The sequence below is a fragment of the Tyto alba genome, unplaced genomic scaffold (assembly GCF_018691265.1).
Source record: "Tyto alba isolate M040663 unplaced genomic scaffold, T.alba_DEE_v4.0 Super-Scaffold_2, whole genome shotgun sequence".
Classification (NCBI taxonomy): Eukaryota; Metazoa; Chordata; class Aves; order Strigiformes; family Tytonidae; genus Tyto; species Tyto alba.
Window position 1 is genome coordinate 33,310,350 of NW_024881282.1, and position 24,374 is coordinate 33,334,723.

Below are 24,374 nucleotides of genomic sequence, written 5' to 3' on the forward strand. Positions count from 1 at the left end.
AGGCAAAAGGACAATATGCCATGCCCCGAACTACCCTCCTCTTCGCTTTCCTCCTGCTCCACCTCTCTCATCGGAGCAGCTGGAAGGCCCACACAGCAGGCAAACGAAGGAGCAGCTCTTCCTGCTCAGCTGGCAGAGAACAGGCTTGGAAGGAACTTGCAAAGTCAAGAAGATCCATCATTTATTCCCAGCAGGTGTTTCTGAAAATTCAATTTCAGGAGTTTTACGCAGCCTGCAAGGAACAGGCAGGGAAGTGTTAACTATAGGTGCAGCAATTTAGAAATAAATCAATAATTAAAATTCAGTAATTTACTGCCAGACAGGTCAGGCAACCAAAGGAAGAGAAACGCAAAGAAACCGCACCACCACGGACACCAAAGCAGCAGGTGCCACTTCGCAGGGAGTGCAGCATGTTCACGGCAGGCACAGTGCTGTCCTCAGGCGCTCAGGGCTGCTGCTCTGACGCCTCTTCCTTCCCCTTCCTCCATGATTTAAGGACAGAAGAAAGCAAGAAAACACAAAACCCAGGGTCCACCTCTGCCGAATTCGGTGCACACCCAGAGCCAATGGTGTGGAAAGGTCCCATCCCTCTCCTCCTGAAGGCCGGACGCACGGGACGCCGGAGGCTCAAATCCAGGAACCAAGAGATCCTGAATCAGATTTCACATAGCTTTCGCTGTTCCAAGGCTGCAACTGCAGAGATCAGCTCAGATTTATTTTTAGGTGCTCCAGCCCTGTGCCTTTTTTTCCAGTAATTCTGATCAAACTTGTTCCTGGAACTGACGAACAGGTTCAGCCACAAAACAGTGCTTCCTGGGTGTAAGATGTCACTCCCAGCAAGGATGCCAGGGAAGAAGAAATGACAGATGCTGGCATCACTTTATCATTTTCTACTTTATTACTTCAAATTAACAACCACGATAAAGCTCAAAAAAGTCCAATATTTACACAGGAAAAAAGTACAAAATCCCCCCCAAAGTTCTTCAGGTTTTTTTTTGTTTTTTTAAATTACAAAGTAATAAAAAGTTTTGCTCTTTAATTAAAAAAAAAAAAAAAAAAAAAGAGAGAGACAGTAAGAGGGGTAAATAAATTAGGAAAAAAATAGGGAGGAAAAATAAAGTGTTAAATAGAAAGGATAAAAACAAACAAAACGAAGACTAACCCCACCCTCCCCGCCCTGCCAACAACCCATCGGCTCCACACTACAGTGACAGTGTGTCTGCTACAGGCCATAGGTCGCAGTGGTGATCATTGTGTTTCAAAGCCCCAAGTGCCACAAAGCAGCTTGAGTATTCCTAAATTATATGTAAAAACAACTAAAGTCGGGGGGGAAGGAGGGAGGAGACAGGTGGGAGAGGGCAGGAAGGGATTGTGCATGTACGGTGAATCTTACTTGGGTTTGCATGAGGGAAGGAGAGAGCAAGAACCATCACACTGAAAACACCAAACTTCAGTTTCTGTGTGCCACCCTCTTCTCCTCAAGTCCCACACTCTCTCCGCAGGAATTAAAACAAGTTTTAATTTAAAAAAAAAAAAAAAAAATAGAAAAACACGCACAGCCAGACGAAAAAAGACCCCACTGCACGGATGGGAAGTGTATTTCTCCCTGTATTTAAGCTCCAGCCTTCTCATCCTCCATGGGACCAGGTGCCTCTCCACAGAGATCCCTTGGTGTGTGAGGATTGCTCGGATCAGGGAAGTCTGGCACTTCACCCGACAGCCAAAAAAAAAAAAAAAAAAAAAACGCAGAGAAGCCATCCAAGGAAAGGAAGCCCGAGTCAATTATTAGGCTGTTGCCACAATTCCCCTCACAGCTTAAAATTCATTTAATGCTTGATAAAATAAATTCTGTTATGATAATAAAAATCAGACTTCTACCATCAAGTGTGGCTGGAATCTGATTCCCTCCTGGCCCATAAGGCTCCTGAAAAAAACAAAAGACAAAAACAAAAAAAACAACCAAACAAAAAACCACACCCCCCACCATCCCTTGCCCTCAGAAAAAAGAGAGAGCAAAGTTAAAATTTATATGGCTAGAAACCATATGATTTGAAAATAATAATTAAAAAAAAAAAAGCAGGAGAAGGTATCCAAGAAGGGGGGAAAAAAAAAAAAAAAAAGAGAGAAACCAAAACCAGGAGCAGAGGCAGGAGAGGGAACTGGGGGTAGCCAGTAGGGACAGCAGTAGGGCCAGGGTGGGGCTGGGGGGGCAGCGGAGGTCTTCCCGCACCGCTCCTGCGTCGTCAGCTTCTCGAAGGCGCTCGCGCTGGGGGACGTAGGCAGCCCCCTTGGAAACGGCTCACGCCAGCACAGGGGCACAGCTCGACTCCTCGTCGTTGGCAAAAAGAAATTCTGTCGTTTTTTTTTTTTTTTTTTGTGTGTGTGTTTTTTGTCTTTTTTAGGTTTTTGTTTGTTTTTTGGGTTTTTTGTTTTTTAAAAGAAAAATACAGTGAAGACACTAGAAAGAGAATTAAAAAGAGAAAAAGGGAAGAGGCGTTAGGAGAAAAGGCTATTCCCAGTGCTTCCAATGCCAACTGGAGTATAACAAATTAAATCAGCCCTTTCTTCTACACTCCTGCCACCCCTTGGAGTTACCTTGTCCAGCTACTGTCATCTACTCTACAAGAGGCACTCGCTAACTCTGCAAAGTCTCACACACTTGATTACATGCTCAGCACCCTCCTCCCCAATGCTATCAATGGCAGAAAAGCATTCATTAGGAACTAAAGAAACGACTCCCTGGCCTAGCACCTTCTCCACCTTCCCTACCTTCCTGGAGAAATGGAAGCTACCTTCATAACCAAGATAATCTATTCCCTCAGGGTTTTGGCAGCTGACTTTACTCTTCCTTCTGAAGCCAAAAAACATCTCAAAGTAAGGCAAAGGGAAAGGAAATACACCAATCCCCCACAGCAACGTCAAAGCCATAACCTAATCCCTAATGCCAGAAATTTTCTCCTTGGGGGATCCCAGACATGAGGACAAGCTCACCTAAGCAAACACTGGTCCAGTGGCAATTGCTCCTCACTTCCCAAGGTGATCAAATGGCACACTTGTCTATAAGAGAAAAAGAAGAGTAGGTAAGGGATGGAAAAGAAGAAAAAGGCACAAAGGACATCAAAACAGAGAGGTGGCACGTTTCTCTCAGGACCACTGCGGTCTGGAAGAAAACCAGATGAAGGCTTACTCCAAGCAAAGCAGAGCTAAGAAGACAGCACTGAGCATGGCCTCCATAAAATATGTAACTGAAGAGTGGAGGCCTAACTCGGTACCACTCCCCTCGCCACACTAGAAGCTTCAGGCTCACGTCAGCTCCAGCAGATCAGGTAAAAACCGCTGTGGGGCCCATCTGGGAGATCCAGGCCAAGGCCACTAATGTCGCAGCAGGCACTCACCTGTGATGCTGAAATCCGTGACACTTCTTGCCGTCCTGTGAGGTCAGACGAGGAGACGTTGGCAGGAGCTCCTCGGTGTAACCTCATGCTGACCTTCCGCTCCCTGTCCACTCTCGAGATTGCTCGGGGGGATGTGTTTCCTGTTGGGGCAGAGAAACGTGAAACAAGAATATCAGTCAATAGTTTTTAGTTTCCACCCAGTGACAGGGGTGGCACCCTCCCCCAGCTCACCAGACTGTTGGATTCGGGAGGTGGGAGTGGAGGCCATGGGCTCAGTGACATTGCGAAGACGGTTGGCAGTGGCTCCAGCAGGTGGGCCGGGGGGCAGCGCTCGCGTGGCAGACCCCCGAAGTTGCCCCATCCTTTCTTCTCGCTCATGCTCTCGCCGCTCCCGATCCATATCCTCAGGGTTCCGGGCTGCTCCCTGAGGAGATAAATCCCCACACTGCTCGTGGCTGTCAGGCAGGAGAGACAGCAGCAGCCCCAGACAGAAAACACACTATGCGCCATCACACCAAGAAAGCAGAGCTCCACCCCCAAAACACATTCCGCTCCCCCATCTTCCACTCCACCCAGAAAGGGCATCATTTTCTTCCAGGAGGAAACAGGGAAGAAAGTATATAGTACTACAGCTGTTACTGCAAGCCACAACAGTGTCCTGCCTCCAAACAGAGTTCCCTCCTGAAAAATTATCTCTACCTACCTATAGATCTATTGACACACGTTACATCAGACACGCTCAATAATACAACAGTATTTAGCACCATCAAACAACTCTGCCTCTTTTCCATGATTTTTCCATCACTGTGATAGAAATCAACCCCTGTCCCTCCAGCCCTTTCACCACACAGACTCACAAATTTAAGCATGTTCCAGTCAAAGACGTAGTCATAGGAGAAGCCTTGGCGGTGGAAGAGGTTGCGGAAGAGCTGCCGCAGGTACGAGTAGTCGGGTTTATCATCAAACCTCAGTGAGCGGCAGAAGTTGAGGTATGTCGAAAACTCAGCTGGAAGGAGCAGAGAATAGTTGGTTGTTGAACACCATTCAACCCCCCAAAGTCCCACCGTGGAACCACCACAGCCTTTCAGCAGCAGCATGCTGGACCAGGATGGCACAAACACAGAGCTGTGTAACCAAACCGGAGCCTGCTGGTTGCAGTGCTTTGGCCACCAAGAAAACCCCATCCCTATATTTACCAGAGGAAATGCTCATTCATCTATTTTTTGCTGGCTGCTTTTCCAAGCAAGAGGTAGCAAGTCACAGAGCCTGCTGAAAGAGAGTATGAATGCAGGCCTACTGAATGAATTTTGGGAAGCTCAGCTCAGACCAGATGGCCTCCTAGTTCAACAGCCTGTCTTAAGCAGTGGTCAGCAGCAGACAGCTACAGAGGAGAAAGACTGGGGCAAGCACGTCCGACACTTCCATTGACATTAGCCCAGCTTCCACCTACTTTCAGCTCAGGGAACTTCTTGATCTGGATGTGGTTTCTAATTATTTAGTAACCCTCAGTGGACCTCACTTCCACATATTTGTCCAATCTCTCCTTGAACTCCTTTAAGCTTTAAGTATCCGCAATATCTTCTGGGAAGGAGTTCCATGGATCTACTACTGGCTGTGTGAAGAACCACATCATTTTGTTTTGAAGCTAGTGGGAACCAGCTTTGTTTCTCTTACGATACAGTACAAGAACTGGGACCACCAAATCAGCTCCCATTCAAACTTCTGGAGGCATAACAAGAATGTAGACTTTCATCATCTCACTTATCACCTCTTTTCCAGGCTCCGGCAAACTCATTACTTGTATAGAAATCACCTCACCTCTGATCACCCTTCTGGCCTTTCCTGGGCCTTTTTCCTGTTCTACTGCATCACTTTTGAAATAGTGTGATGGACCAGAGCTGCACAGTGCATGCAAGGTACGAGTGGGCCATGGATTTATGCACACTGTTTGGGCTTCTTTTCTTTCCTAGTAATTCCTAACACCCCATCTGCTTTCCCCAACAGCCACTAAGCAAAAAGTTGATGCTTTCATAGAACCACCTGTTGTAGCTGCAACAGCTCACTGATGAGTGGCACTGGTCAGCTCAGAGCCTACTATTCTGCACGTGACATGAGGACCAAGCCTTCTACTCTCCCCTCACATACATTACTGCATATGTACCTACAAAGAACTGCATTTGCCACTTCATTGTCCAGTTATTTCTGGGATTCATCACACTCAGCCCTTGTTACCCAGAATAACTCAGGATCATCAGCATACCTTCTCACCTCACTGCTGAGCCCTCTTCCAGACTATTTCTGAGGTCCTAAAGATCCTTCTCAGCACCCTCATGCCCTTATTACAACAAGACTTGACTCCCCACAGAAACGTCTACATTTCCTACTTCTGAACCAGAACCTTATCACCACCGGTCTCTTAACCTTCTCATCACTGGTGTCAACAGTACATCCTGGTCTGGGGGTACTGGCCACTGCCCTTCAGGACTCAAGACTCCGTGGGGTTTCAGGAGAAGAGCAAGCCATGCACCAGACAAGACAGCCATCAAGATGAGAGCACTTACAAGGGTACCCTTTGCAGAGCACCTCAATGGGTGTTGACATCTTTTTCTCGCTGATCCTCTCGTACTTTTGGCGCTTTGTGGCAGCCTTGAGGCCCTGCCAGGGCAGCGACCCCAGGTTGAAATACATAAGCACGTAGCCCAGGCTCTCCAGGTCATCACGGCGACTTTGTTCTGTTGGAAGAAGTTACGAAGGGGCAAGGAGTGAGCAGCAACCAAAACTGTTTTGGCAATCATACAGCTTTGGAGATGAACAAGGAACAAAAGAAACAACCCCCCTCTCTTCTTTGGTAGATTTCTATGGATGGACAAACTTGTAGAAGACATTCCAGTACAAATTCCTGGAGGGACGTTCATACTGCAGGAGTTGAAGTGCTCCTCGCCCCATACAGCCCAGCCCACTTCATAAATGAGTAATTACTCTGACTACCTCCTCACTTGGACAAACCTTAATTCACACAAGAATTCAACCGCTCGAGTAGTGCTGCAGTGACACTGCCTACTACTTGGCTCTTCCCAGTCCCAGAGGAAGGGCACCTACACTTCTCCACCCAGAATGATACTTCACCCTGAGGATTAGTCATGGCAGAGGTAGTCACGGAAAGACAAAGCTAACAGAGGTAAGCCCAACACAACCCTTTTGAACACATCTTCTAATTAACCTGCTGATACTCTTTACACAAGTTAGAAACTAGGAACTAGTGACCCCTTCTCGTGGTAAATGACTTTGTTGATAGTTCAGAGAAGCCTAACATGTAATACTGTGCAAAGATCTTTCTGGATTGGTGGCATTTTTCAAGCTGTGGAGGAAATAAGCATGAATACAGAGGTATACTTTGAACAAAAGGTTCCCCTTCAAACGAGGAATGACTATGTAACTGGCATCACTACCAACTCTAGTCAGGGCAAGGGTTGCCCTTAAGGGCTCGCTTTTAGATGCTTATTTACAAAACAAAAAATAAAATGGTTTCCCCAACAAAAACATTCCACATTGAACTTGTTCTCTGGAATGGCCACGCCATTTTAAGTTGCAAGTTAGCTCAAAATGGAGTTGGTACAGAATCTCAGCAACTGAAAATGTTGATCGGTTAACTTGTGAAACTCCTCCCAGCTCCTCCAACATGCTTACAAATAAAATAAAATAAACACTGCGAAGAAAATATTTTACATCTTGAAGAGAACAACAACTTACATCAATAACAGAGAGGCAAAATACGGCTTGAGAGAGAGCACAAGGGTAGAGGAAAGACTAGAGATTCGTCTTTTAGATTCATTTACTACTACAGCGCATTTTGCCAGAGTCAGTGCTGTGTCCTAGAAGATGCTGCAGATTATGTATTGGTCTGTGGGTTAATTCTCAGTATTGGTTACGTGCTACCACCTGACCTCATCCAAAGGCCGGTAGATTACTACAGCTACCCCTTACTCTGCCAGCTGAACTGAACCCTGATGAAGGAGTAGCTGTAACAGGTCACAGATCTAGATGTCCAGATGTACCAACGCAAGCTGTGGGTCACCATGGGCCTTTCTTCTCCATGCCTTTCATTACCTCCTTGCGTTTGAGGATTAGAAGGCCTGGCAAATTAAAAATACTGGGTGGAAAAAAAACCACTGTGGTTGTAGAAGAAAAGGAGGGTGTCATCACTCCATAACTGAGAGGAGAGAGCCTTTGGTTCAAAGCGGATGAAATGCCATAAAAACACCATGCTCTAACAGAGGAGTAGAAGGGAAAGCAGACATGCAGATCCCCAAAGCATCCTGCTTGGAGAATGCAGAAATAACACCATTTTTTGACCTCACTAACTTACTGCCTCAAGTTGCCCACTTTAAAAGGACTAATACTTCCTAATCTTATCAGGCTGCTGCCAAAGATAACTACATGAGTGGCTGGAAGATGTTTAGATGCTATGAAGGGAGAAGGGAAAAGAAACCCAGTTTTGCATTTAGCCTAAGGCGGGGATACATGTACTCTCAGAGGGCTGCGATTACACACTATGAATACCAAATAAATAAAACTAAATAATATTTGATAATGACCTACATCCTGAGACAGGAAGCCTGTGGAAATGGGAATCAGAACACACATCCAGGGCCTGAAAGCACAGGTGATGAAGATAACCTCAATCCTGCAATTTGCCAGCCCCTGACTTATTCCATGCTGTAGCTTTAAAGCCTGTAACTGTGGGTTCCCCTTCTAAAGCACAGAAGTGCCCCTCAGAGGAGTAGGAAAAGGCAAGGTAGGAACCAGAAGAATCTAGTGAATAGACAAATCAGCCTTTTAGAAATAAATCGGGATCTTGCCTCCAAAATCTTGCTTGAACTCCATACTGCTTAAGGTAGGCTGGATCACACACCTCCACTTGCATGGAGCACAGGAGCTTTGAGCACAGCCACTGACCCCACCCAGAACATGAGACATTCCATGACTGTGTGTCTAAGCAGAGTCCTAGTGATCTGGGGAAGGCCAGGATTAGACGCTTGAGGTTAGGGAGACAAGTCAGTGGGGGGATGCTACACGTCCTTACTGGACGCAAGGAGAGGGGTTACAAAACCAAACTGAGCAGATCACTAGGATCTATTGCATGCATGCAAACACATCTTAACTATTCCTTAACACAGCAATATGATCAATGAAAAAAAAAAACCTGTAAGCAGGACACTCAATTATTAAAATGCTGAATGATAAGTTTCTGATTGTGTTGCATCCCTGAAGTATCATTTCTCAGGTACATGTGGTCACTGCAGCCCACTCAAACAATTTCAGTGAGATTCAAATCCATGAGGAGCCTGAAGCAGAAGCTACCTCAAAACATAGTAGCTTTCACCTGTAACCCTAACTACAAGATCCTGAATTAAATGTTGGATGACAGTGACGAACAACAGTTCCTACATCCCATTTCTTTGTTTCATCTTCAGTTACTATTACACATCCCCAAGCTATCTTCAAGTTTCTTTATTTTTTTTTTCCTGGCCTCATACACCAGCAGCCACAGGATACTAGATAACATTAGACAGCAGAAGTGGAGTAACTAGTTAGTTAGGAAAAAAAGTTCACCTCTACACACCAAAAATATTATTTAACCTCTCTACTTTCCACTTTTAGAAGCCTGACAATCATTGACTAACTCTTACAGCATGCCTGGGACGCAGGCAAAGATCTCACTTTACAGTTTGAGAAGAGAAAGAGAAACATAAGTGACGTGAATGCATGCCCAGTGACAGTCAATCCAAAAGCAGGATTATAGTCATGACCTGTGACACCACATCATGCTTCCTCTCTCCATTTTATTGCAACTTCAACTCTCCTACAGTAGACAGGGGACTGCTACTTCTATAAGACACTCCTCCTTTTCCTCCCTCACTCACAAAACCCCTTCCAATAAAAAATACAAAGTTGCCTTCCCACGCAACCCAGCATGACCTCTCAAACCCAACCCACTCTGCAAGCAATCTGCTGCCAGTTCCCTCCCACTCCCAGGGAGGCTCCCAGCCAGCCCACACCCTCACTCCCTTCCCAAAGCAGGGTCCTCAGAAGGAACTGAGTCAGCAGCAGGATGGTGAGTTACCTGGGGAAGACACATTTGGGCAAAGACAGGAGACTGAGGACTGGTTGTCTCGGATGTAAGGTTTGTGACAAAACTTGTTTCTTTGTAGTGTAAAGTGCCTCCTGGTCCCCTAGGATAATGCTTCCCCCCAACTCGCTCCTATCCAAAGTAATGCTGTCCCCATTCAGGACTCCCTAGAAATCAGCTGTCTTCACTGGGGCCGGCACAGCTGCAAGCCATCTGAACCAACTGATGTTTTCCTGACTACATACTCAGATCTGATTTTGCACACGCTGGGACTACACTTCCCCTTTCATTCCCCACTGCATGGCAACAGCCTTTAAAGACACACAAAAATATGGAATGGGTGACAGAGGGCAGAACGAGCAGAATATGCTCTGGACAGCCTACACTGATGGCAGATAAGATACGCATTTGGAGAGGAACTGCCCTCAGTCTCCTGCTATCCAGACAGAGCCCACCAGGCTTCTTCCAAGGCTGTCTCCTGGGCACCCCTGGGCATCTATTTCAGACTTTAAAAGCTCCAGAGGGTGCAAGGGACTATCATCCCCAGAGCATGTGAAAATTGACTGGAATGCATGAACCAAAGCCTGCCCAGTCCAATGACTCCCCCAACAGCAAGTCTCCAGCTGTGGAAACCCTCCCCGATCTCGCCTCCTACTTTTTCACCCGGTCACTGGGAAAAGAATGTGTTTCCTCCAGACATTGGAATGCCCAACCCTTAGCTTGCACATTCAAATAAAGGCATTTATTCATTTGCTATTCCCATCACATGAATACCCCGGCACCTGGTTCCTTCCCTCTCCCTAAACCGCATTAATGTAACATTAAGACAGAGAATTTAGTCTTTGAAAAGTCAAAAAATTCAGAGTGATGGTTCCCATGGCAATGCTGCTAACTCACAAACGTGTCTGTCCTACACCCTGTGGCAAGGTCTTGAGAAACAGGAACTCCAGCTGCGGCCCTGACACCCCCATCCCCTTTTCTCTGGGCCAGTCATGTTACCTTTATGCCATTCAGGGGAACTATCTGCAACATGTAGATAATACAACCAAGACCTGTTGCACAGAGTAACTCGTGCCCAGATCTTTGCAAAGCAAAGGGCACGGAGAGACTGATGGCTGTGCTCAAACCAATGGCATATATGATTTGCCCTCAGATTAGTGTTCAGACATTGTTTGTTCATCCTGATACACAAGACAAGCACCAGTAGTAAAGGGCTAAGTTGGGGTGGGATGAATAATTAAGTCCTTCAAAAAAAAAAATCACAACCCCACAACCAGACATTTAGCCTCTCGTGACCAGTTCAGACAGAACAGGCACACACAAAACAGTCGACAGACATAGTAGCGAGAATTATTTTGTGCATGTCTCCTCGTGGCAGTTACCACGGCTGTGGAAATCTTGGCTTGAGAATTCAATGAAGAGTCAGTTAAATATAAGCAGGTCAAGCCAAAATACAGAAGACCAACTCAGAAAGCCCTACGAGAACTATTTTTACTACATGGAAGAGGTCAGAAGATCACAGCCCACTCTCACCACACAACACTCCCCATTTTGATATAAATAAAGCATTTTCAGTCTATTGTTATCCAGTATTAAGCAACAAAGACAGTGGGAAACTGCTTTATTTTCTGCAGGTCAAGTCTTGACTCCAGATTTCTGAGAAACCATCTGCAAGAGGGGAGAATGGGAAGCTTTCCCTAGGAAGAATGAGGACATGAAATCCTGCAGCAGCTGTTAGTTCAAAAGGTTTGAGCTCCTTGCTCTGATTTTCAAATTCCCAGCTTATGCATTTAAGAATAAGCTCTCCCAGAGGTATGAACTGAGTTGCAAGCACAGAAGATACCTTCCCGGGTCCACAGGCAGGGCAGCTTCAGTGTTTCTGCTCTTTGGATTTGACAACCAATAGCAGAATCGAGTCAGCCTGCTCAGAACAGACCCTATGTTAACTAAGAATCTCGCACTGTGGACAAAGTTTAGCCCAAGCAGGGGAAAAAGGTCACACATTGGAGAATAGTATCTGCTCAGGGAATAGAAGACAAAACTGCAAGAGGTTTTCACTTCTGTTCCTCACAGCAACCAGGCATTGTGCATCAGGGGCTTATTCGAAGGACAAGAGTTTGGGTGACTTCAGGAGGTTTAAGTGCAGTGGGTACTAAACTGCACAAAATTTTTACAAAACCTGGGAGATTGGCCACCACCAGCAGAAGACCTGGCGGAACTCTCATCACTCTTTCCCAGCCTAGTTTTATCCCCACAGTACTAGTCACAGACACTAAGGGCAGAGCCCTCCCTCACTAAAGCTGCCTCAGTCTCTCTGTGGTGAACGGGGCAGCATGGTTCATAGACACACACATATTCTGAAGGCCCATGACAGCAATCCTCAATCACAAAACTTGTATGTCCAGGCAGTAGGAAGCCTCCCCTTGTTTCAGCTTCTGGTACATTTCCAGCACATGGCCGTCCCCATCCTCAGTGGTAAGTAACAGGAGTATCACCATACTGCAGTGGGCCTGTATTCTCCAGCTCTGACAGCTACAGAATAATCACTGAGGAAGGCACTCAGTCGTCAACAAGAGAGGTTTCAATTGCACATATCCCTAAAGGCTCAGTGCCTGCGAATGTCTCCTTTACATACCTAATCAGCTTGCAAAAACCATGCAAGGCAGAGTTAGTAGCAGTAAAGTCAGGGAGGTCACAGCCTTGCTGCTGAAATAGGGCTCCTCTGTACTAAAAACACATACCAGTAGACAATTCAGGAGCTCAGAGTGCCACAAAAGGCAGGTGAGGTAACACAGGCCTAATGGTTATTTACCCACCATCTCACAGGTCAGCAGCAGAGCCAGGCACAGAACCCAACCCCCTCCTCCTGGGGACACACTACCTCTCCTGGAAAGCCTCACCAAGGAGCAACAGCAGACTCACCAATTCCCAGGTGGGTGTTGATAGAGGCATAACGGGCTGTGCCAGTCAGATTCTTGTTTTCCCGGTAAGGGATGTGCTGGTGGGTCCGGGCGTCTCGATACTTCTTGGCCAAACCAAAATCAATGATGTATACTAGGTTGCCTTTTTTGCCGAGGCCCATAAGGAAGTTGTCTGGCTTCACATCCCGGTGGATGAAGTTCTTGGAATGAATGTACTCAATACGGCTGATCTGGAAGATGGGAATAAATAAATAAATAAAGAGTGAGACGGTAACTTATCATAACTGCATCTGTTAAAAAAAGTACCCTGTCCAGGACACTGGCCTGTTAGAGCAGGGGTAAGGGACATTTTGCAGAGAATATCAGAGATACAGCCAAGGAAAAAGACACCCTCTAGAGGCAGAAGGATCTGGAGATGAAGAATGGAGATGGAATTAAACCCTGCACACCAGCCCAGTCCTCCATCTGAGGAGGTCACCATTGGCATCACAAAGAAGGATGGGAACCAAGTTCGTACGGACTAGAACTTTGAGCTTCAGTTTTGACACCAGTCAACTTTCAAACTTAGCCAGTTTGAGAAAGCAGAGGGTCCACAACAGCTAATGGTCTTAAACTCAGGGCACAGTCAGTTGAGTCAAGATAGTTAGCGATGCCAGTCATTCATCACACAGGCAAAAGCATCTATGCATGCAATGCTAATACAGGGTAAGCAGCAGGAGAAGGAAGAAGGGATGGAGATCAAGAAAAGCCAGCAGTGCCTAGATTCCAGGCCCACAGCTTCATCAAGATATAGAAACCTGGCAGTCGCTGCTAAAGGAAAAAAGCCTGGGATATAGCAGTTCTTAAGCAGAGAGGATGGGGGGGGAAGGCATGGAAAAAGAGAGTAGGCACAAATGCTTCAGAGGAAACTCACCATCTGGTCTGCCAGAAGCAGAACTGTCTTGAGACTAAATTTGCGGGAACAGAAGTTGAAGAGATCTTCCAGGCTGGGCCCCAAGAGCTCCATCACCATCACATTATAGTCCCCCTCTGCTCCACACCACTTAATGGAGGGGATACCCACTGGGGAAAGAGAAAGATTAAACCCATGGAATGGAGGAAAACTGCTGCATCCCCTGCTGAGATGATCATATGTAACACCAAATAATTTCCTTTCTAAGGCCCTCCAGAATAATTTCCTCCTTCAACCACTCCCCCAGCCCCATCCCTTCCTCCCCATCTCACCTCCTCCCTGCATCATCTTGTAGAACTTGCTTTCAATGTGGAGCTGGGGGTGCTTGGTTTTGACACATTCCAGTTTGATGGCCACCTCTTCACCAGTCGCAATATTGGCTCCTGCATAGAAATGAGGGTGAAATGAAGATTGTACAAGCTTCCACTGAAGCTAAACACTTTTAACAAGGCCCATACAGATGCCAAAACCTTAAGATTTGCCCTGAAATTTATTCTCTGTGACAGAAATGAGATTCAGCCACTTCAGCTTCATACAGAGCTTCCAGCCCTGCCGTTTGCAAAGGCAAGCTGAGAAAGCAGCACATGAACAAGAAACCAACTCTGATCCTGCAGCCAGGCTAGAACGACACTCCTACACTGTGTTAACTGCTTCGTTATCTCAAAAAATGCCAGACTTTGGGAGGTCAATCTGTATGTATCAGCAGGACCTAAACTGAGTAGAAGTTTTAGCTGTCCCTGATCATACACTTAGCCCCTGAACTCAAGCCAACCCCCCAGGCAGTGATATGGAGTACCTCTTCCAGAGCAAAATTACTGGTTACCTCAGGTACATCGTTTCAACAGAGCCAATTAGTTCAGGAGGAGACATTGCTAACATTCCCAGCTACCTCTGGTTTCTCCACAGCCCTGACCTGCTCAATACAGACAATTCCCAAATCTCCAGCTTCTCCCTCTCCTGAGGGCTTTAATAATACCTTTATCTTTTGCCAACACAGAAACATTTGCTATATCCTATATTAGAAGCATGAAGAAATAAACTGAATCCGGTACTGAATTAAGCTACTCAGACGCCTTTGTTGAAGGTATTGCTAGTGACATAAAAACACCACCCCACGCGCTTCTTTCTGAAAAGAGCTGAGCTGCCAGCCACGAAAGCCAGCACTCTGGTCCCAAAGCGCACTGTCAAAGGAGGAACAGGCTGGTCTTTCTCTCATACTAGCTGAGAGGATTCCAGATGTTTCACATCATCCTAAAATGGAAAGAATGAAGATCTGTACACAGATCACGGGAATGACACTCAAGACTTGCTTCTCTCTCCCCTCCTCCCATGCCTGCCTCACATGCACACAGACAAGCCCTTCCTTGTATCTGGAAGTGTTAAAAGTTGCACTCAAACACAAATCAGAGACCAGCTCTGATCAACAACAGCTTATGGGCACTGTCATAAAACAAACATGCATGCCAAACATGATGTGGAGTCAAAGGTGATGTTTTGTAGTTATCTCATAGCTAGTTTTGATAGGTCTGTTTAATTCATGCCTCCTGATCCCTGTGAGAAGATTTCCAGAGTCCACAAGGACAGCTGCAGATAGATGTCCCCATCCATCCTCTTTCACACACCACCTCTAGATCCAAGGACCAAAGAAAAAACGGAAGTGTTCACACAACTGGATCCTTTCTCCGGCCTGATCCCAAGGAGATCCATCTCCTGTTGAAGAGTTCTGGCTTGTACACAAAGTTAGCCAAGAGCTGCCTGCTAGCAAAAAGACGTCATCTAGATACTACAGCGCCGGGTCGAGACAGACAAGCTGCTAGGAATTTGTAAGAGAGGAACAAAAACGATCAGGGCCTAGAGGGATTGATTTACTAAGGAAGATTAAAAGAGCTAAATATGTAACATAGACAAGAGATACAACTAAGAAGGGTGGGGAGGAAGAATGGGACATGACAACAGTCTGCAAATATTTGAAGGCTGTAAACACTAAGGAGGGAGAGGAATTATTTAGGGTGCTCTGAGGGAGGGGAAGGAGGAGCAGTAGGATGAATTTAATAAGTGTTTTTACTCAAGAGCCAGGAGAAGGGAAAGGGAAAAAGCCATCCTGAGAGCTAGAGCCATTTGTCCCATAGTTACTTTTGGGAAGATGCTGACATTTTCCACTTAAACTGCTGGCCAGCAAAGCAAGTCTGTACATTCCCTTCACTCTACCACAGGATCCTTCTTACAAGCATCAGGAGCGCAAGGAGGAAAAGAACTGGAAAAGGGGCTCAGATCACAGTAAGAATGTCACCCTAGACTAGTATCTACCTTTGAAATTAGTGTTCAACCATTACTCCTCATTCAGCACGGAAACACCCAGGACATCCAACTAGCTGAGAACCCTTCCTTCCCTTCTCTCTTTCCCATGCCTTTGTGAAGACTTTCCTCCACATACTCTGCAGCAGCTCCCGTGTCTGTTCCCTGGGGGGAATTTTTCCCTCTCCTAGTCCATCTGCTGACACACATGCAATAAGTCTTGCTGACTTTTGGCAGCAGTAGCATTTTGAATGAACCCTACTCCCGGAAGTTAAACCGTGGAAAAATAAATGAGTTCTCAATTCCACGTTACCCTATGTGTTTAGGAAGACGACGATTCACTCCTCTACAAGGCTGTCTGCAGGTGGGGTGTGTTATCTGTGAGCATGTAAAGCAGGAAAAGGGAAAGAAGGGGTAAGCATCAAGAAAACTAAAGATTCTGCAAAATGTGAGTATGCCATTCAAATTATCAACATGGCCTTCAGCCCCACACTCTCCATAGCTCAGATACAGGTGTCAGTCTCTTAGAAAAAGAAGAAACAACTCTGTGGGCTGGAACAGCAAAAGTAGGACTAATCAGACCTAATGAGGAGCTCTTCTTTAATGAGGGGGTCACCAGATGAACACTTTAGGCTCACCCCCTCCCCAAGCCCCCGTATGTCTTCAGGTTGCTCCCTCTACCATTTTTTGGCTAGAGATCTGCCCAGACTGAGATCATCACAAGCAAGGAGGGAATTCATTGGCGGAAGTCTCTCTGATCCTTTGTTCCATGCTCTAACCACCATCTATTTTAAAGATACAAGTACAAAAGCAACAGTTCTCCACTCCCTCTCCAGAATGGTAAGTACCACGTTTCAGACAAGCACAGCAGAGCCTGCTTTGCTTCAGCCACTCGAGAGACGTATGTAGGATTGGGGATAATTCCTAACATCCACCCCCAGTCTCGCTCCGCTGTGGGGGCTGCACAAATTCAACTCATTCATCACGAGCTGTTTGAAACGGGGCCCCGGGGACAGAGGATGTCACTGGCTAAACAGGATCTTTTCGGAGTGGAAACCTTGCTGCATGTCTGATACAATAAACACCGCCCTCCTTGCACATCATGCAAGCCAACAGGCACGTCCCCCCCTGGCGCAGGAAGAATGGAGGGATGAGAACAGATGGAAGAAGTCAGATAGGGCAAGAGAGAGTTAACAGGCCAGGAAACAAAGGGAAGGCACTCCCCTCCCAGCAAGGGAGGAGTCTGCCACCAGGAACTGTCCCCAACCAGCACAGGTCCCAGCATGCTTTGTCTGCCCCACCATCCCCAGCTCCTCTCCACTGCCAATGCCCGCTCCAGTGGATCCCAGCCCCAAAGGCTCCTACCCACATCCAGCAACCCGGCCCTGCCTCTTGGCCAACACCTCTGACAAAGCACCTCTCCCCCCAAAAGGTCTCCACAATTCCTCTGCAAACTGGGGTTTGTTCTTTTGAGTGAGCATTTTGAGAGGCAAATGGGCTAGCCAAGGTCCACGGGCAGCCTGATCTCATTTCCCACCCTCCCAAGCCAACATGGGGAGAATATGCCCCCCTAGCTCACCTGTTCCCAAGGCAGGGCATGGAAGCAAGGCATTACGCTCTAAGCCCCAGACAAGAATTAACAGGGGTCCATCCACGTAGAAATTCAAGTTTTCTTCTGACAGGAAAACCCAAAAACAAAACCCAAAGAGCATAGCACACAGTACCCACTACCGATTACAAAGCAGGTGAAGGTACTAACATCCTGAAAGAGGTGAGGATAAGCCATGCAGCCTCCAGAGACAGACAAGGCTTGTCTGTCTCTGCTCTGTCTCCACACTATTATCAAGAGAGGGAACTGTGAGGTGGATCCGGTGCAGTAGAGAAGTCCCCGTGAATGAGTCCCTCTGTCTGCAGAGCAGACCGTGAGAGGACAGCCTGAGCGCAAGCGTCCTCCAGACGCACCATCAGAGACTCCATGCCCAATCCCTCCAGGCTGGGGAGTCACCCAGGCTCCAAGAAGTCTCGCTATCACTGCTTCAAAACATGCTGGCTTGCACCTCAATAACATCACAAGGGCTTTGATACTGCATTCAAGTAACTTGGTTGAACTCGGCAGCTGGAGGCATCCCGCTGTGCTCACCACACTAGGGCACTGGGGCTTCCTGACTCTCATGTTGTTTGGTGACAGGTAAGGCAGGCACAACCCCTTCACCAGAGCCTGTTTTCCATGCCCCCCTCCAGCACCAGTAGACAACCTGTTATGTGGTGCAGAGGAATACAATATCGGCTCTTTCCATTCAGTATCTCCCTTCTTCCTCCATGTGTACCCCAGATGTTTTGCAAGATCCTGACAATTTATACTGTCCTAGAGAAGGCCTGAAAGGCTTCAAGCCCTAGCACAGGTGGAAAATACGGTGCCAGGGCTATCACCCCTCAATCCCTAGCACCTGCGAATTAAAAGCACTGTTACCCAAGACATTAACTGGCTGGAAGGCTACACAGGAGTGGCATACAGGAGTAGGCTGCAGTAAAGGCAGCACACAGTGGAATTGGGATCCCAGATCCATTATTTATTATTTTTGTTCAAGCTCTGGATAAAGGTAGCAACAAAGTCTGCCACTGATGATTCCCACAGGATACTTAATCAAGAGAAGCTGCCAACACCAATCAAGAAAGAATAATAAAGCAAGGGGGAACTAGAGATAAAAGCTAGAGGTAGAAAACAGGTGATTTACAAACACAGGGTAAAGTAATCTGAACTAGAGGTATTCAACGAAAGGAACTTGGGGAGGGATGGGAAGATGTTGCTGAACCTAGAAGAGATCACCTACAATACAGCTGACAGTGCGCTAAGGCCAATTCTGCAACCTGATACAGTGTTGGTGATGGGGGAAGCCAAGGAGACCCAAAGCAGTCTATGCAGAGGCATCACATTACAGATCACTCAAGGGTAGCCCTTTACTGCCAGACACTGGAAATGCCACACCTCGAATGCTGTGTGGGCTCCAAGCTGCTCAGCAGATGAACAAACTGGGAAAAATTGAAGGAGCAGCAAGAGTGAGGAGTGGTGGAGGTACTGGGAAGCAAAATACAACTCAACTGAGCTAATTAAAAGCCAAGGAGCACATGACGACCATGTGCAAGTACCCAAAGGGTGCAAACACCAAGAAGGGAGTGGACAATAATTCTACTGGCCTGCAGGACTACAGCCAAGGTGAGAACTAGATGATAGGTAAAGCCACACCAGCTTTCATGGAGGGATCGGTCAGGCTACTAGGTAGTCTGGCCACTGGCCCCACATGGTTTGAGCCAATAAAAACATCAGCAGGCAAAGCATCAGGGCACATACCTACTCATCAGCATGCTGGCTTGGAAGAGCTTCTCCCTAAGTGACCTGCCATGGTAACAGGAAACAGAGCATCTCATGGGCTCTGTCCTTTGAGCTCCCAGCCCAGGTCATGCCAGACATTAACTCTAAATCCCATTACAGATCTAACATATCTGGGCCCTGGGACTTTAACTAGGCCAGCCTCATTGACCTGTTTTACACCTCCTGGTCTCAGACCTCTCACAGGTGCTGAAACACCTCTTCCACTATCAGTATTCCCAAAACTTTATTCCTTCTACCCTGAAGGAATGGCCATCTCCTCCCTTTCCACCACCCACTCTTTCCAGAGTTTATACACACACACACCCCCCAAGGTGTGCTCAAGAGAGGTGAGAGACCTGGAGTAGGGCGTATGACAAATATGCCCTAAATAGTCCGAATCTAAATCAATCTGATCAAACACTACTGTGTGTCCAATATTTGTGAGACAAAGCTGAGCTCATTCCACTTTCTTTGCCATCAGAAGACGCACGGCAGCTAGCAGTATTCCTTGAAGTTCTTTTCCTCTCCACCACTTCTAAAATTACGTGCTGCCCACAAATATGAACAGGCAAGAAAAGCAACCCCAGAACAATGACACGATTGAGGAAGGCAACTTCGCAGGTGGAAGGACAGAGACTCACACTCACCTAGGTAAATGTCTCCAAACGAACCGCTGCCAATCTTTCTGCCCAGCCGGTATTTGTTCCCCACTCGAAGCTCCATGGTTCAGTCGTGCTGAGAAAAGAAGCACAGAAAGCACAGCGTCAGAGCAGGAACAGGAAGTGAATCATCTAAGACTACAGAAGAGACCTCCCCACTTCACCCAGAGGCCAGGTACAGTTTAAATACTTCACTTTCCACACAGCCTCTATCCCCTCCCCTGACCTCCTGGATGTCCAGAGACAGCGTGAGCTAGAAACACTGCAGGAACATGACCCCTTCAAGAATGTTTTCCATGTTCCCATTATGGGCATGAAGAAGGACTGAATCTCCTCCCCACCATTTTGTTCAGATTCTAGGGGCGGGGAGGAAGTCCCTCCTAAGAAGGTTTCAATGGGTGATCGCTTCACACTACCATGAAGAGACGGTGGTACTACATGTAACCTACAGGACCTGGAACCTGGACAGTGATAACCACACGAGGCACCAGAAGGGACAGGCATCATAAACCCGTAAAAGGAACGCTCTCTGGCCCAGTCCTAGACCAGCACTTTGGTGACAGTGAAGCACAGGACCCAAGGACTGCAAGAGACAGACTGCTAGGAACAAGCAACTCCACTGACCCAAGGAGTGGTCGGCACAGGGAGGAGACATCTCACTGAACTGAACCCTGCGAGGCGCACACTGACTAGGAATGCCACTTGCTTATCTCCACACGCTTCTACTGATGGGATCACAACCTCCTTCAGTCTATCTGAGTCCCTCTGTCTCTGTTGCCTACCTAGGTGTGCCAGCTGTTTGTTTTTAGCAGCTCAGGCCTTCCCTCAGCCCTTTCCCTGAGGTGATTAGCTAACCCTTTGACCTGCTGTGCCACATCAACATGCCCAGGCTTAGCTTACTCACCTTCCATAGAAAACCAACTAGGTGGAAGGACCACGGCCACAGAGTTTGTTCTCCCTGCCAACCTCAACTTCTGCTGCAACCACTTCAGGCCAAACACAGCTCCAGCAGTGCCCCTGTTAACAGCCCCCTTTCCCTTGCCTCTTCCATGGCCACCGACTTACTCTAGGAACCACTGCTCTTCCTGAGACAGCCAACGCGTCTCCTTTGAGAGGGATCTGCCACACTCCTAATTTATGCAATGCCACATTATTAGCGTGCAAAATGCAGACACAGAGCCTGTTGGGGACAGGAAAGGTGAGGAATGATTCATGTTTTCACAAGTAGGTGAGAGGAACTTTCCCTTGCTGGAGCTCACTGGGAAGGAAGCATCACTGCAGGAAAGAAGGGAGGAATAGCCTTGTGAGACACAAGCACAAAAAAAGTAATCCCAGCTACAGGATTCTGGGCATACTATAAACCCAGAGCTGATTCTCCTGCCCCAGGAGATGGGATTACAGAAAGAGGAATGGATGGGCTACGGAAACATACAGGGAAATAATCCTATCAAGGCATTCAAGGGACATTGTGAACCCTGAAAGCATAGCTTCAGTCACCAGAAACCACACACAAAAACACTTAGAGGTGGAGTCCCCTCACCTAGTATTTACTTATGCATGTGGGTTTCTGTGTGTCTAAAGTCTACAAAACCCTGTGGCTATTTCTGACTTTCTTACTACAAGGAACGTAGGCAGAGCCTTGGGAACTGAACCAGGAGGCAGGCATACCTGGGTGAGGGCGCAGCAGACATGATTTTTATCCGCTGCCTGCTGTTCTGTATAACCACATTAACATACATCTGACTTGCTTACACTCCTACTCCAATAAACGATCAAAGGTCTGTGTCCCCAGGAACCCGTCACACCACTGTCAGGAAGACAGCGCTCAAATCTCCTTCCTCCGTGGCCATGTCTGCCCAGGCCTGAGAACCCTGAGCACTTCCACTTGAGCTCAGCTCCCAGCTGGGGCAAGCAGAGCCGAGCAAGCTGGAGAGGCCGGGCAACAGGTCCCAGCAGGGTCCCCTCCACACCAGGGCACAGCGGTTACTGCTCTGCAACACCACTGTCCCGAGCCTAAATTGGGTCCCACCCTTCTGGGACAGGCAGGAGCCAGGTTAAGAAGGGTTTCTCACACAATGAGGCAGCAGCCCTTCTAGCTGATTAAGCAACAGGCTCCAAAGGGGAATCTAAAAAATGCTCCAGGGCGAGGGGTGGAAGCGGGGAAGCAGGATAATGGAGTGAAAAATCATGGTCTCACACAGCTGTCATTTTGCCTTATCTCCCCCGCAACACACACACACACACACAAGTGTGCTTAAAAAACCTGGGTGGAGGACAGCCAGAGTGCAACAGCCTGGATTCATGGTAAGGGGGCAGGACACACACATCCCACCCCCCAGCAACTGCTCCAGGAGTTCAAACATCTACCACATTTGCTTCTACTTCACACACGTTCCCCCACCATCTACAGCTTCCGCCCTTAGCATCTGATCTTCAGGTCTACTATTACAAGAAAAAGAAGGGAAATTTTACATGTAAAATTTATATTATTATAGATTAAATTTATATTACTCTATATATTATTTATAGGTGTAAAATTTAAAAAGCCCTCCCTCGCACACACCCCCCCCAGCAAGCTTAACCCCCCCACTCTGCCACCCTTCCTGCACTCTCCAGCCAAGGCAGCGTTCCCAGGGGCTGCAGGGCAATCATTTAGTTAAACCATTTAGTTTTCCATAAGGGATTAACACACATACAATCTCAAAGTGAGTGTGTGCTCTGCATGAGCGTTTGCATACGTGAATATCCAACATGACACAGACACCTACAATATACTACACAGCCTCCAAAAAAAAAAAAAAAAATACTATCCAGCCACCAGCGCTGCTTCCCCACACACACCATTTTGCACCAAGCCCCTTTATATAATATAAAATACCCACGTACAGGCACAAAGGCCATTATATAAACACACGATAAGAGTTGATCTCACACTGCTGTGCCAGCACTGATGGGGACCAAAGACGCGGGGACCATCTCAGGGGGGAGCCAGGAAGGCCACCTCGGTCCCGCTTGAGGGGGTCGGGAGTGAGAAGATGCCCTGGCTAGCAAAGGCCACGCAAAACCAAATCCACGGCTCCATAATGGAGGCTGGTGAGCCCAGCACCGCTCTGGCGTTCGGTGGAAGTGTGGGGAGCGAGGGCTGCTTTGCCCACAGACCATAAAGGCTTTACATGGCTTTTTGTGTGTGTGTGTGTGTCTGTGTGTGTGTGTGAAGGGAATAAAGAAAGAGGCTGGCAAAACAGTAATTTGAACTGGCTTAAAAACGGGAAGGGAAAAGAGAAAAATTACATTTTGATTGGAATGCAAAGCACCCAACCCCTCCAGACCCTTTCACTCTTACAAAAAGGGGAGTAGCAAATAAAATGGGGGGTTGGGGGAAGAGACACCCCACGTACAGAGCATTTGGACTACATTTGAGGAAGAAATAGCCACAACAGAAAAACAGGGAGAAACAAAAAAATAATAATATGTCCCTTACACCCCCACCCCCTACAGGCAAAACACTACGCGAAGACAGTCTTACCCGGGCTGTTATTTTTCCGGGTAGGTAACAAAAAGCAGCCACCCCCGGGAACGGCGCTGAACTTCTCCCCGCCGTGCCCCCCCCCCCCCCCGCTCCCGGCCGCGGACCCCCGCCCCGACTGCCCCCCCCACCCCGCACAAAAGGAAACACCGAGCCCCCCACACACAGCCCCCCCCCCGCCCCCCGAAACAGGCGATGAGGGGGGCTGGGGAAGGAGACAAGGAGCATCAGTGAGCGGGAGGGTGGTGGTGGGGGGGTGGTGTTTTCAATCACCCGGGGGGCGACCCCCCGCCGAGAACGGCACGGCGCCCCCTCCCCGCTCGCCCCGGTCCCCCCAGCAGGGCCCGGGCAGGGGGAGAACGGGAAGGGAAGGGGAGGGGGGGAAGCCGTGTTCCCCACCCCACCCCACCCCACACACACCCCCCCCCCCCCCAAAATCCGCCGCCGCTGGAGGGGGCGACCCCCTCCCCGCGCCCCCACATAAAGGGCTTTTGTCCCCCGCTGTCCCCCCCCACCCCCCAGCCCAGCGCATCGCGCCCTGCCCTCCCCTCCCCCGCCCCCTCCCCCTCCCTCCGCGCACACAAAGAGCCGGAGGGGCCGCCTTTCCCCCGGGGTTTGCGCCCCAAGATGGAGGCAGGCGCCCCCCATACCCACCCTGACGGGAAGGGGGCCGTGTGGGGCTGCTGCTCCGCCGGCTGTCAGGGGGCCAGGCGGCCGCGGCTGGAAGGATGACGGAGGATTGGGGAGGGCTGGTGGCGGCCGTGCCCGGCGCGTCCCTCCTTCGCTCGGCTCGGCTCGGCGCGGCGCGGCGCTGCCTGCCGCCTCCCGCCCGCTCGCCGTCCCCTCCAGCCGGCGTGTGCTCGGCACAGCCCGGCGCTCACCCAGTTTCCATTGAGCCCCGGAGCCAAACCCACTGATGTCACCCAGCACAGCCCCGGCCCTCCTTCTTCTCCTCCTCCTCCTCCTCCTCCTCCTCCTTCTCCTCCTCCTCCTCCGCCCGCCGTTAAAGGCGCAACCGCCCGCCACCGTTCCCGCTGCCCTCCCGCCCGGCGGGCCCCTTCAGGCCCGGCGGGGGGGAGGTCTGCCCGCCCCAGGGTGGTTTTTTGGGGGGGGATGTTTCATTTCA

The 24,374-nt window shown here is 48.4% G+C and overlaps 1 protein-coding gene across 1 annotated transcript; it reads right to left on the reverse strand.

Annotated features, from left to right (window-relative positions):
• Positions 1–1,060: 1,060 nt before the first annotated feature.
• CSNK1E (casein kinase 1 epsilon) lies at positions 1,061–24,167 on the reverse strand. The gene is made up of 11 exons (XM_032996869.2): positions 23,903–24,167; positions 19,711–19,798; positions 13,671–13,781; positions 13,360–13,508; positions 12,448–12,676; positions 5,957–6,127; positions 4,253–4,401; positions 3,627–3,819; positions 3,396–3,535; positions 2,992–3,057; positions 1,061–2,458 (listed from the first exon to the last, which is right to left on the reverse strand). Exons 2-10 carry the CDS (start codon positions 19,784–19,786, stop codon positions 3,025–3,027), a joined length of 1,251 nt encoding a protein of 416 aa, XP_032852760.1. The 5' UTR covers positions 19,787–19,798; positions 23,903–24,167; the 3' UTR covers positions 1,061–2,458; positions 2,992–3,024.
• Between the last annotated feature and the right edge of the window lie 207 nt (positions 24,168–24,374).